Here is a 14,902-nt window from a genome sequence, read left to right on the forward strand (position 1 = left end):
GGCCACACCTTCCAGTGCCAAGCAAGCTCATCTCTGTGAATTCTCTAGATCCTTCTCTACAAGACAGCTCACTATGAGATGGCACTCAAGCTTTCTCTAAATCTCAGAAAACACCTTCAGGAAGTGTTTCCACTACAGCATACAGCCCTATCTGCTGTCTGGTATTTCAGCACTGGCCAATCTAGCTACAGACAAGGGAAACTGCAAACAGGTGAACTTGTTTTAATTAAAAGGCTCCATTTTTAGTTGGGTAGATATCATCGACTCCGTTGAGCAATACTTCTTAAATTCCTCTCAGCAAATGCAAATGGGGAAAACCTAGGTTAAAAAGAGAAGAGACTCTGCCTAAGGTTTGGAAACATTCTGACTGCGAACACGAACACGAGTGAAGACTAAAGAACTCCCCCAGCTGAAGCCAGCAGTCAGTCAGTAAGCAAAGTTCTAACTTGCACTAAAAAGACCCCAGGGATTAACGGGCATTAATTACCTTACTCTAAATGCAAGTTAGTGACTTTGTTCTAGAAGCCCCTTTGACTTCGCTAATTGGTGGATGACCATTAGTACAACTGGATAGCTCATCAGAGGTGAACAGACAAGTGGGCTTTTCAGCAAAGAGAACCACTTGTCTTCACCAAGTCTTTTCCAAATGTCAATATGCTTCAAGTTATACCAAAGCTGGGAGATTTCATCTTGCTTTTCAACCTGTCTAGGTGGCCTGGGTGGGTTTCTGCCGGCAGCAGTTTCCTACCTTTGGTTTCTATGCTTCTATCCACGAGGGGGGATTAATTAGCCGGGCTGAAGCTGGAGGAGGCTGTCGTGACGAGCCCAGTGGCGATTGGCCGCCCGCCTGCCTGGCCCTGCCTTTATAATTTCCACACGAGTGCATCTGGGCTCTTACACAAACCAACAGCAGCTTCTTCTGACAGACACACACTCACCCCCGACGCACACTCTGCACACTTTTCCTCTACCTGATTAACAGTCCTGCACACACCATGATTACGGGAAAACGTAAATAAATACGGAAAGGGGTGATTATTTTGACTACTGGAAGAGCTTTGCTGGGTCTCAGCATAACTTTTGTTTTTATTACCGAGAAGGTGCTCTCTCCACGCGTCTCTCTCTGACACGGATTCTTTAGCGGAGGGGAGAAAAGGGGAGAGCTCAGCCTTTCACTTTAAGACCCGCTAGTCTCGAGCGGGGGAAAAAAGGCCAGCAGGGCAGGGCGGCCCCCTGCTGCAGCTAGTCCGAGAGAGGCTCGGTGCCTTTTGAGCGTGGTCCCCTTTCTCCACCGAAGTTGGCTCCAGCGCTAGCAGCCGCATTGGATCCCACAGCCTATTGCGAGACTCCGGTGTACAATCCGGATCTCTGCCCCAACATGATCGCGGCCCAGGCCAAGCTGGTCTACCACCTGAATAAGTACTACAACGAGAAATGCCAGGCCAGGAAAGCTGCCATCGCCAAAACCATCCGGGAAGTCTGCAAAGTGGTCTCCGACGTCCTGAAGGAGGTTGAAGTGCAGGAACCGCGTTTCATCAGCTCCCTCAATGAGATGGACAACCGCTACGAGGGCCTGGAGGTTATCTCTCCCACCGAGTTCGAGGTGGTACTCTATCTGAACCAGATGGGGGTGTTTAACTTCGTGGACGACGGCTCCCTGCCTGGCTGTGCGGTGCTGAAACTGAGCGATGGGCGCAAGAGGAGCATGTCCCTCTGGGTGGAATTCATCACCGCCTCTGGCTACCTCTCGGCACGCAAAATCCGTTCCAGGTTTCAGACACTGGTGGCTCAGGCGGTGGACAAGTGTAGCTACAGAGATGTAGTAAAGATGGTGGCTGACACGAGCGAAGTGAAACTGAGAATCCGAGATAGGTATGTGGTGCAGATCACCCCGGCCTTTAAATGCACCGGGATTTGGCCGCGGAGTGCTGCCCACTGGCCGCTTCCCCACATCCCCTGGCCAGGACCCAACCGGGTGGCAGAGGTTAAGGCTGAAGGGTTCAATTTGTTGTCCAAGGAGTGCCACTCCCTGGCCGGCAAGCAGAGTTCGGCTGAGAGCGATGCTTGGGTGCTGCAGTTTGCAGAGGCCGAGAACAGACTGCAGATGGGGGGCTGCAGGAAGAAATGCCTCTCTATCCTGAAAACCCTGCGTGATCGCCACCTGGAGTTGCCAGGCCAGCCCCTGAACAACTACCACATGAAGACTCTGGTGTCCTACGAGTGCGAGAAGCATCCTCGAGAGTCGGACTGGGACGAATCTTGCCTGGGCGATCGGCTGAACGGAATTCTTCTGCAGCTCATCTCATGCCTGCAGTGCCGGCGGTGTCCCCATTACTTCTTACCGAACTTAGATCTGTTTCAAGGCAAACCCCACTCGGCCTTGGAAAACGCTGCTAAACAAACGTGGCGACTGGCAAGAGAGATCCTGACCAACCCAAAAAGTTTGGAAAAACTTTAGAGGATGATCTAATCCAGGGCTGACAAGAATGAGCATTCTTCTCAAAGTCCCGACGAAATGAAAACTTCCTGGTTGATTCCTATGTACTATTTCTCGAGACAGTGCAAACAATCTCTTCCTTTAAAAGGAGTAACAACACAACATTTAACCATCATCTCACACAGGGGAAAAACCACACCACAAGCATCTTTATGGAGGCATCCCCCAGCTCCCCCGAAAAGTGCACAACACCCCAAAACAGCTGGCTGCAATGCAAGACCATGGCCAACTCCAGCAAAGGATTATAGTAATCTTGAGACTTAGGTGCGGCTGCCTTCCAGCAAACAGGGCCCGGATGTACCATCGGAAGCAAAGTGTAATGTATATTTTGATCTGTAACAAAAGTTGTGATCTCATGTTGTCTTTGAAAGTGTGGATATTGGTGTTTTGTGATTTGGTGATCAGAACTGAAATTACCATTTTGGAAACTTTCAGACATTTCCCACAGAACAGAGATGCATTTAAAGGTAGATTTCCTCCTGGTACTTTACCTGTCTTTCAAGTGTCTGAACTTAAAACAAAAGTTTACATTTTGTTTCAAATATATTGCTTGTTCTAACATTCCGTAAGTATACTTGAAATGTTATTTAAATATATTCAAAAATTTGAATTCAGCTTATATAATAACGCTTGAATATCTGAATTATATATATATTTGAAAATGCACTTGAAAATACACTGGATAATTACTTTTGTGATTTAGAATTTAATTTCTGTTGCTGATTTTTATTTAATTAGAAGATAATAAATGAAGTAAAATACCAAGTTTCTGTTTCTCTTTAAATTGTTGTTGTTGTTGTTAAATGAGGTAATGATGCTATTTAAAAGTCAACTTGAGAATTTTAAACATTTCGACAAACAGGTTAATAAAATCACTAAAATTAAATGTTAAAAGGGCTCTTTTTAGAACAGCTATAGAAAATATCCACTTCCCCAGTTTCTAATTTACTCAATGGTTCTTTTCTACAATGAATATATTTATAGCCTACTTCTGAGACTTTGATTCTGGTTAGTATTTCTGTAGTCGTTTGACAATATAAGGGAAAAATTACCATAGCAATAGAGAAGACTGAGTTTAAAAGCAGCAAAATCTGAGAAAAATTAACTTAAACCATAATGCAAAACTCTGAAGTTTTTATATGAAATATAAGCAATAAAATGGAGATATATTTTAACACAATAAGTGTTATTAGAATAAATTAACCAGAAACCACAACTCATTCTTACTATACAGGGAAAGCTAATGGCAAAACCTAAAGGCAAGCCCTTACTTATTTAAACACAGCACATTCATTGTCTCATTACAGAAGCTTTGGTGGTATCTCACCGATCAACAAGTGCTGAGAGGGTCCAGACCGAGGCTTTACATTAGCTAATTCAGGTAGCAATAAAGTTTAGAATTATCTTTGCCCATTTACAAATAATGTTCTATATAATGTGTCATTTCTGCATATAGCTTAAATATAAAGAATAAAATTCAAGTCTGACTATCTTAGAACTGCTTTTGAAACGATTTAAAGGAAGATCTTTGAAAATGATTGTAAAATATCCAGTATTACATCCCATATGTCAACCAAGACCTCAGAAGAAATTTACAGACACTACAGTTCCATAAATAAGAAAACAATGGAGTACATCTCAAATGGCTGTTGGGCCAGTGGGGCTTCTCTGATGGTCAAGGTTAGAATCCACAAGATAAGATCTAGTCACCATGTTTGCCATTCCAATGCTCCAAGTGTGCCTGCCCCTTTTAGAATGGCATCCGAGTGCTAGTGTGTGCTGTGTGTATACATTTAAATCAAAGCTTATAAAGAACCTGCTCCTTTTCCTTTTAAATCCATATGTAAAGTCAATTTAATTCAGGAGATGAAAAATGGATGTAATAATGGAAATGAAATTATATGTAAATGGCTCCTGCCCCAGTTTCCTTACAACTTTCAATAAATAATAATTCATATTGCAGTAGATACTTTTGAAAATTAAAAGTGATATTAACACAAAATTTCACAAGTCCAGTCCTAGTCTTCCCAGGTACTGAGGCACTGCACCCCAGGGTTCTGGAAACAACTGGCTTAACCACCAAATCTGCCCAAGTGTACACAAAGGCACATAAGACAACTAACTACTCATTTGCACATGCTCTCTTAATACAGGATTTAAGCTCATTAATATAGTCTTCAATTCTGAAAGAAATCATGTGTTATTTCATTCATTTTATTTTCTGTAAGATGAGAATGTGTGTACCTCTCCAGTCATTTAAAACCAAGCAAAACTGAAAAACACATCCTGCCATCAAAGCTACCAATGCTGTGCAGAGCACTGACTCACTTTTGTGTCGATCTTCTTGAAGGCAGCATCATCCTCATCTACCTCGAAGTAGATTTCTGTTGTAGTGATGGAGAGGGTTCCTTTGGCCACCACCACAGGAGCAATGAGCTGGGCAGGGGTGCTGAGAACCACAGGGCCTGCAAGATAGGGGCAGTGGGTCAGGCTGGTCCTTTCTGACACTTCCAAACTCCCTCTCAGAGGGTATGGCCTGATTTTATTTTGAAAAAAAGTACTAGGAAAATGGTGCCTACGTTATGCAGTCTTTTCATATTAGGTAAAGTCTGTTTAGCATTTATACCGTACCTTAAAATGAGACTAGATTAATTCTCTAAAAACTCAAGAGATCAGGGTTTTGAATGAAAGACCCGTAACATGCAAGTCTGCAACCTCTGCCTAGAAATCTGCATGGGTGGTAAGGCGCTGCCATTATCCGACTTACAAATACAGAGCAGAATGAATGCTTCGGTGCCTCCCTATTCCATGGAACATCATCAGCTCTCCAAGAGACCCTAGGCAGTGGATCCCAAATACCAACCATCCCTTAAGTATTCCCTTTTGGCAGCTGCTCTACCCAAAAGAGAGGCAAAAGGGGAAAGCGGCTAAATATACAAATCCCATGTTATGTATGGACTGTTTTAATTTTCGCGTTCTCAGGTGGGATGCATTCACTGTCGGCAGTACATTGCCACTGTGTTTCTTGTGAAGAAAATAACGAAAATCCCGTGCGTCATTTTCTCACTACAGCACACTAAAGATGAACATGTAAGAAAAACATTGAAACAAAACTATTCTTGGAAATGGGGGCGGAAAGTGCAATTTCATAGGTTTTTGACCCAGATAAATTAGGACTCAAAAGATTTTTTAGAAAGTGTTCGTACTTCGAATTTCCTCAATTACAATACTGATTTGAAGGGGCATTACGTGAAATCCCTCTTCCCGATAATTGTCTTAACACACAAGGCATTCCGAAATAATGCGGGCTTTGTTGATGGTTTTTAGGTTCTAGTGAGCAAAACAACCCCAGCCATTAAAACCATCCTCTGCTGCACACAGCAGGAGGCAGGCGCCCGGGGAGTCTTGCCGGCGCAGGCCCGACCCAAGCCGGGAAAGCCCGAAGAGCCCGCAGTCCAGCCCGCGGTTTCTAAGGGGAGACCGGCAAGGCCTAGGCTGGCTTCGGTAGGGCTAACGGAGTCCGGCCCAAAGCCGACTATGTGGGTCGCCTTCAGGAACCCGACCGCCCGGCAGAGGAGCGACACGGCTCGGGCCCCGGCTGCGGACAGTGGAGTTGGCTCCTGCACGGCTTTCCGGAGGGGTTTTGTTTTTTTTTTTTTCTTTTCCTTCCAAGGGGCGAAAGCGGTCGGTCTGGAGCACCACTTTAAAGGCTCATCAATCTTAATCTAGGTTGCTCAAGTAATTATGCCCGAATCTCTTGTACGATTACAAGTGGATTTGGGTTTCTATTCCCCAGGCCCTCCTTTGTGTTTATTGGAGGGTCCGCGCTAGCCGGCGCCTCCAGCCTCCCGGGCCCTCCTTGGATCTCCCGCGCCCGCCCGCCCGCCCTCCCGCCCTCCCGCCCTCCCGCCCGGGGGTTCGAACCGCTCCCTTAACCCTTGCGCCACCGCGGCACTGTTGTGAGGCTATGGTTTCCTGGTTCCGCTGCCAAAAAGGTCACTGTATTCGCATCTGAAACAAGGTGTCTTAAACAATTTGGGCCTGGGAAAAATCTCTAGGAAAGTTCAGCATGACGACCACGCTTTAGGTTTTTAGATTCTGACATTTGGAGAACAACAATGATCAAAAATTTTAAAAAATGGCGAGCCGCTTTCTTCTCTTAAATAGAAATTTAACAATTCAAACAATAAATTGGGGAAGTTGAAAAAAAAAGATTACGAGACTAGTTATCCAAACTACACTCTCTGATTTACTCAAATACAGCACGAATTACACACACACACACACACACACACACACACACACACACCAGGAGCTTTTTAGCTGGGAACACATTTCTCAAAGACAGCACTTCCTTTTGACTCTCTCTCTCTCTCTCTCTCTCTCTCTCTCTCTATATATATATATATATATATATATATATATATATATATATATATTTGAGATTTTCTGGGAGTTTATAAAATAATTTCTTTAAGAAAGACACATCACGAAATATTCAACCTTAGAAGTACGTCCCCCCCACTCTCACCCCCCACAAATCTCTAATTACAACTCCCAATTCTGTAGATTGTTGGAGGAGCTCAGAGTTGTTTTTTGTTGTTGTTGTAGCCTCCAGGGAGCAGAGCAGCCACTGAGGGCACACAGTTAATCCACTGCAGCAATAGAGAAAGGGGATTAGCTTTAATCCCCTTAGGGAACCCACTGGATTTTAGGGATCCTATATTAAAATGTTTACATAAAGCGCAATCACAAGCCAGCATGTTTTCCATATGGCACGGAGTGATTTAGAAACCTGGGATCTTTTCCCAAACAGCGTGTTTTGAAGAGTAGCATCCCTGGAGTCAGGAGAGGCTCATCCAGTGGGTTAATTTCTGGCTGCCCCTCCTCATCCAGCCCCTTCATCCCAGCACTAGGAGTTTAACCTCCTGAACTTTGCTCGGGACAGTGAACTGGGAACTGATGGTAAATATAGCTATTCCAATAGCTACCCTAATAATGAAAGAATAAATTACAATAATGTCCTCAGCACACACAGAGCAGTTTCACAGGATGGAAAAGGCCTATTCCTGTAGTATTGGCACATATAATAATTGAAAACTCTACCATAAATAGTAATAATTGGAAAAGAAACAAATGTTCTTTACTTCTTCCATTGGCTGTGGACGCATGGTCGCTTTCAAAGAAAGGTTAGGTGTGTTACTTGCTATTATTCTAGAGTCCATGCCATCAGACACCAGGAAGGAGCCAAGAAGGGGCTTCTCTTTGGAGCTATGGTTCTCCATAGGCGATGGCAAGCCTCACTGTGTACTGATGTGTGGGAAGTACATATTGGCAATGACTATATTTTATTTTATTCTGAGACGGGGCTTCTCTGTGTAACAGCGCTGGCTGCTTCCCGTGTGTGCTGGGAAGAAAGGTGTGCAACCTCATGCCCAGCGCTGGAATATATTTTAAAAGAATGCTAAATACCCATGGGTTTGTATTATGTTACTGAAAAACCAAAACTCCAAGCCTAGACATCTTAACAAAATCACATTAGCATCTTAATCCAACCTTACACTTTACAAAAGTCTTTTCTACCTCAATTTAGCTACAGCCCACTATTAGAAGAAACTGGGTTTTAGATGTCATTATTGTGTGCACCTGCAACAGACCCACTCACTGGCTGACTGCTCACTCTAAGGGGAGAAGAGAGGCAACTCTGGGGGCCTGGGTGGCAAAGAACAAATTGTAGGATGGGGCCTTGATAAAGGGATTTGAAAACTCTCATGACTCAAGAAGGCAGACTGCTGTGCAGCAGAACCTGCAGGAAACGGAATATTTGGAGATTGGGTACTTTAATAACTGTTTTAGAAGGCATGCTAAGGCTGCACCTGGAAAGCAGCATTTACCCACTCCAGCCAGGAGAGGGGTGTTTAATGCTTCATGAGCTTGCTTTTGTCTGAGCTCAGACGGAATTACTAAGTTGTCTATTGTGACATCATGGATGATGGTGCTCTGTGGTGGTTATGTTCAGCTCAGGAGCACTCTGTCTTAGCTTCCACCTCCAGACCAGCTCCCAGAAACATCAAGGCCAGCTCCCACAAGTCAAAACTGGTCCTTCTCTGCTCTGATGCAGAATTTAATCATGTTATGCCAGAGTCCTAGCTATCAAAGGGCAATTGTGACAAACTATATTTGCAGACAGCACTAAACTTCTTTTACCAGTTTTAACAGCACAAAAAATATGGAGTGAATTAAAATTGTTGAAGTACAATTAAAACCGGCACTGTTAGAATTATTTGATAAGATACATGGCTAGTGAATACCTTATTTAGAGTATGTGGTATTACAATGTATGATGGAATCAATTGATATTCTCCTCTTCCTCCTCTCCCTCTCCCTCCTCCTCCTCCTCCCCTCCTCTTTTGCATCAGGGTTTCTGCTCTGTGTATCCCTGGCTGTCCTAGAACGGGTTCTTGTAGACCAAGCCAGACTCAAAGATCTGCCTGGTGCTGCGTGCCGAGTGCTGAGACCCAGCTGATATTTCTTACATTTAGCTAATCTAAAAGTCTTGAATTTAGGGTGATTAAAAAATTAAGACTAAAATATGAACACAGAATAAATGTTCACAGTTGGTTCTGTAATGCAACAAAATTTCTGAGGAAATGAAAATATGGGTAACAGAATGTGGCCAATCCACTGACCACAATGACTATGAAATTTTTATTTGTTATAAGTACGTTGCTAGGAAAACTAGGGGGGAATCTAAGAAAAGAAGATTGAAAGGCTTTAATTTCAAAATAAGTTAAATTTCAGAGGCACATGGGGAGATTGGAATTTCGTTTTGAAATCCCAGGAAAGTTTTAAGCATTCAAAAGCAGAGGTGAGCCCAGAACTACAGGCAGAGGCACTCAGATGTCTGAGTTTGAGGCCAGCCTGAGTTCCAAGACAGCCATGGATACACAGAGAAACCCTGTCTCAAAACCACCACCACCACCACCACCACCACCACCACCACCACCACCACCAGGAAGAAGTAGAAGTAGGCTGGAGAGATGGCTCCTGGTTAAGAGTGCACCCTGAGTTTGGCTTCCAGCATTCCCATCAGGTGATGCACAGTCACCTGTAACCCCAGTATCAGGAGATCCAACAATGTCTTCTGGCATCCAAGTGCACTCGAACTCAGGGACACATACCAATCACAGCCATGTCATTTAGAACATAAAAAATAAAATAAATAAAATAAAATAAAGGGGAAAGTAGAAATGCTTGCTATGTGCCTGAGAGAGGACTCAGAATAATCCCGAGAGAATCTTAGATTTCTATCATCTAAGACAGTTCTGTTTGCTTCAGGTATTTTCAGTGTCTCCAGGCGAGATGTTGAAGGTTTTATAGTGAACACTGATACCTGTCCAACACAAGTGGACATTTTGAACATTTTCATAGGGTATTTCTGCTTAAATTAGAAAATGATGACTTCAACACCCACAGAATGCTTTTTAAGGGTTGTGCATTTCAGTCTTAGACTATTTTCCTCCAGCATGCTCATTACACAGTGTCCTCAAACTGTCCCACTACAGGCATACAGCCTGAACTCAGAAAGTGACCTCTGATGTTCCTTGGTAACTTCTTGAGTTTTGTTGTAAAGATTGAGACTAACAATAACAGATCATCCCCACATACCCTAGTTTCCTGAGATCACTATTTAATGCTTAAGAGCACATATTAATTTCTGGAAAATCTGCCTCTGGAAAGAGATAACTTATCTGAAAGAGGTGGGGGGAAAAAACAAAAAACCTCCTTGATAATAAGCAATTCAAGATTGCACTTTAGCATAAGGTTTTTCAGCATGACAGAGAATGTACTTAACACTAATGTTACCGAAAGCTCCATCTAATTTAATGTGCCTGCACTGGATAATCTTAGGTACCAAGAGACAATCTGGTTGACTCTAACCTTATTTCACTTACCTGGCCCAGTTCACTCAGGTAAATACTTGTACTGAAAAGAAGAGTATATAGTCTGCAGAAGAAACACTTCACAAAGCACATCGTCCAGGTAACACAGGACTGGGATGTCCAGGACACAAACTACCGAAGCAGTGGCTGTTTTGGAGCTTGTGTGGGACTTCGCTCTCCCAGGTGATCTGGATGAGATCTGTGTTTCCAGTTATGTTACAATTAGTTGGACATATGGGAAACATCTTTCATCTTCTAAAATTAGGCTCGTTTATGGCACCAGGATGTCCTGCTGTATCCGGGAAGAGTGAACTCCTATAGACAGCTCTGTGGAGAAGCCTGAGCTCCTTGGGAGCAGGAGACTTAGAGGGTCTTTGGACTCTAGCTTGGGCTCCTGCTAGCCTTGCTGTGCCCAGGGCTTCTGGCACATTGCCACTGCAGCTCGTGTAAGTCACTGAACATGTTACTGATCTCTTCCTCCTGTTCACATACGCAACTTGAAGGTGGGCATGTTTTCTTCACCGAACCCAGAACTTTCTCATAGAATGCACTGTGCATTTACACAGAAAATGATACATACCATAGTTCATTTGTATGCCACAGTAAAAGTTACTTAAAATATCAAATACTATTTTCTATGTTTTATTTCAAATTGTCCTTTAAAAGCATAAGAGAGACTGAATCCTGGAGAAAATAAAATCTAAAACTATACTAAAATCCAATTGGAAATTATACTTAATTATTCTATTACACCCAATATATATTATTCACCAACATGGCATAATTTTATAACTGCCACAGTTTTTTCAGCATGCAGTTTGTACTTTCTTAACAAATTAAGTATAGAGGCATTTAACCAGCATCCCTTCATTCGTGCAGCAAGTAATGGCTGTGTGTTGTATTCTTTTGGGAACTACATGGAATACAATAATTTATAAAGCATGAATTTAATAAGGAAGGACCTTACAGTATGGGGTATGAATAATTATGCCATAGAGAGAAGAGCTCATCTGAACACCGTATAAAGCAGAACACATGAATTAATCTTGCTTATTCCTTTCAACAACACCGTCTGTCAGCTACTGCTGTTGTCCCATTTTACAGATGAGAAAATAAAAAAGCTAATTCAGAAAAGTCCTTCAACAAGTACATAGCAGTCCAAAGTTAAATTATAAACCCTTATGTGTACTACCTTCTATCAAAGAAGAGGAAGAGAAGAACTCTACAGACATTCTTTGAGTGTACCATTCTCAGTCAGGTGGAGGAAGCTGGCATGGAATTGTAGAAGCGCAACTCCACGAGCTGTGATGAATGGGTATGACAGGCAGGCAATGTGAGGAAAAATGGTGGGCATGAATGCACAGATGCAAATGGCATGAGCCTGAAACATGCTTGGCTGTCGAGCAGGAGGAGGAAAGGAGAGTGGGGAGAGAGGGCACTGAGGAAGCATACTAGGCTTCCAAGATCAGCTCTGTTTAGAGGATGGCAGCAGAGCTCAGATAATGTGAGGTACAACAATGGTGTGGATCCTTTTGGTGGCAAGGGTGCACACACCATGTTGAGAAGACTGGTAAACACAGGCCTCTTCAGAAAGGTCATTCTCTGCACCAGCGTTTCAGCCTTCCGAATGCCTTGGCCCTGTAACACAGGGCATGTGATCCCAACTGAAAATTTATTTTATTGCTACTTCATACCTGTAATTTTGTTATCGTTATGAATCATAAATAAATGTCTGATATGTGACCCCAAAGAGGTTGTGATCCACTGGTTGAGAAACCCTGTTCTACAAGCATCTATCCTGGCTTGTAGTATTCGTATTTTGAAAAAAAATTAAACACTGCACTTGTCCTGCTGTTGTCCCCTCTCAGGCTTTCTGCACCCGACTTATCCCCATCTCCTTTGTCCACTTTCTGGAACTGATTTCTTCCTTCCTGTGCAAGCCAGCTGCTCTCTCTGCCTGTGAGCTTGGTGTCACTTTCCCTGCCACCTCAGCTTCTGTCTTATCTGTGCCCTCGCCAGGCCTGCCAAGGTTAAACATCAGTTTTTTTTTTCTCTCCTGTTCAGTTCTTTGGCTACACTCCCACCTGGCCTGTTGCCAGGGTGTTTGGGAAATGTACTATGATTAATAAGAGCAAGTTACTAAACAAAAACGTGTTACCTTTTGATTTTAGCAAAATCTTTCAGACACACTTTCCTAGAGGATTGCTTGTGCAGTGGCTTTAAAATAGCTGTGTTAAGGAACATCAGGTTAAGTTACTGAACCAGTGCTTTGATGCCCATGGCAGAGGACTGTCCTGCTGTCCGCTGCCCTGGCCTCCACAGTGCTACTGACAGCTTTCTTCACTGTCCGGAAGCCTGCTGTTTCTTGGAGCTCTGCAGCTGGTCTGAAGCTCTCTGCTCTCTACATTATCCATTTCCTTGGTGACCTCAGAGGTTTAAACATCAAACCTAACTCTGCTCTCTAACTTTAGATCGGTAATATATCCCTTTGAAAATGTTGTAAATCCAATAAATTTGGCCTTCAGACCTGGCTCAACTGACATGTCCTGGAAAACAGGGATGCTATTGTTTATCTTTTTATTCCATGTATTGTCATGGATTACATATAAGAAATGCTCAATATTTATTATATTGATTTGGTTGGATAACCACATACAACTGGAATATGAAGTATGAATCAGGACTTGGAAAATGGTAGCTAATGACCTACACATCCTTCCAGTTCTTGCCTTTTCTACGGTTTTCCTGGCATCTCCTATTGTAAACTAATTTTTTACATAATTACATAATCATGTGTGTGAGTGTTCTCTCTCTCTCTCTCTCTCTCTCTCTCTCTCTCTCTCTCTCTCTCACACACACACACACACACACACACACACACACTTGCACCGCATGGTTCATTTGTGGAGGTCAGAGGACAGCTTGTCAGAATTGGTTCTTGTCTGTCTTGATGCCAGGTTTAGAGACTAAACTCAGGCTGTCAGGATTGGTGGCAAGTGTCTTAATTCACTGAGTCATCTTGCTGGCCCCTTATTTCTTTGTTTTTTTGTTTGTTTTTGTTTTTCTTGATTTTTAAAAGCTATGTAACAATATAAATAGCAATAATCCACTTAACTCTTTTGTTAACCAATTGAAAGTTTAAAAAACCACCACCACCACCACCACCAGCAGCAGCAGTGATGTGAGGACATGGAGGACAGTATCTGAAAAGAAAGAAAAGTAGATTTACGTTTTGACTCCAAGTCTCTAAACTGAGCTGGTGGGTCAGCATTTCCACTGCTGCAGTCTCCGTCTCAATGTTAATCCTGTCTCCCACCTGCACTTCCCACTTGTCCACACCATTCTTCTTCCTTGGAAAATATTGCTTGATAAGTGGAGATCCTCCCAAATCCAAAATTTAAGTATAGAATTTATGTTCCCTTTTTAGCTTCTCTTTGAATTCCCAATCCACAAACATGCTGAACGAGAGCAGCACCTTGGCTGTTCTTAGCTGGCAGATGAGCTAGTAGTGTAAAATGAGAGAAAAACTTAACTTCTGAATGAAAGAACAAAGAATACTGCAATCACTATAAAATTTCCTGGATATTTTGTCTGATAAAATTTAGCAATATTTAGACAGCAAATTCATTCAAACTTTCCTCTCTTTTAAAGATTAAAAGATCTAGATTTGGGGGCTGGAGAGATGGCTCAGCAGTTAAGAGCACTGACTGCTCTTCCAGAGGTCCAAAGTTCAAATCCCAGCTCACAACCATCTGTAATGAGATCTGATGCCCTCTTCTGATGTGTCTGAAGACAGCTACAGTGTACTTATATATAATAAATAAACCTTTTTAAAAAATCTAGATTTGCCTTATTTCTATTTATAAATCAATAAAATCTTTTTTTTTTTTTTTTAAGACAGCCCTGGCTATCATGGAACTCACTCTGTAGACCAGACTGGCTTCAAACTCAGAAATCTTCCTGCCTCTGCCTCCCAAGAGCTGGGATTAAAGGCGTGCGCCACCACTGCCAGGCTCAATCAAATCTTTATTCAGTTGAAAATTATACATACGGTGCTGGAGAGATGGTTCAGGGGTTAAAAGTACTGGCTGCCTTTTCAAAGTTCTGAGTTCAATTCCTAGAACCATATGTGGCTCATAACCATCTATAACAAGATCAGATGCCCTCTTCTGGCAGGCATCTTCTGTGCATACAGATAGAGCACACATATACATAAAACAAATCTTTAAAAAAATGCATTTGTGTGTGTCTCTGTGAGTATATGCAATATTCCTCTAGGAAGGCCAAAAGAAAGCTTTGGGTCTTTTTGGTCTGAAGTTAACAGGCCACAGTGAGCCACCTAATATGGCTGCTGGGAACCAAACTTAGGTTCTCTGGAGGGGCATAAGACTCTTAACCTTTGAGCACGTTCCTAGTTCCCATGTCCCTGGCCTTGTTGTCTATCTGAACCAACAGAGTTTAT

General features: G+C 42.8%; 2 protein-coding genes across 12 annotated transcripts in view; one reads left to right on the forward strand and one right to left on the reverse strand.

Annotated features, from left to right (window-relative positions):
• Window positions 1–14,902, reverse strand: part of Nbea (neurobeachin) — a 558,554-nt gene that overhangs the window by 156,421 nt on the left and 387,231 nt on the right. For 10 of the 11 annotated variants that reach the window (XM_006501527.4, XM_017319586.2, XM_006501520.4 and 7 more), the window contains one exon: window positions 4,826–4,962. In XM_006501527.4, the coding sequence (XP_006501590.1) occupies window positions 4,826–4,962 (137 nt within the window). Of the gene's footprint in view, window positions 1–4,825; window positions 4,963–5,264; window positions 5,502–14,902 lie in introns of those variants that run through there. The other variant, XM_030252626.1, reaches the window with a different exon arrangement.
• Mab21l1 (mab-21-like 1) lies at window positions 895–3,672 on the forward strand. The gene has a single exon (NM_010750.3). The coding sequence runs from the start codon at window positions 1,379–1,381 to the stop codon at window positions 2,456–2,458; it is 1,080 nt and encodes a 359-aa protein (NP_034880.1). The 5' UTR covers window positions 895–1,378; the 3' UTR covers window positions 2,459–3,672.

This window comes from Mus musculus, chromosome 3 (genome assembly GCF_000001635.26).
Source record: "Mus musculus strain C57BL/6J chromosome 3, GRCm38.p6 C57BL/6J".
Taxonomy (NCBI): domain Eukaryota; kingdom Metazoa; phylum Chordata; class Mammalia; order Rodentia; family Muridae; genus Mus; species Mus musculus.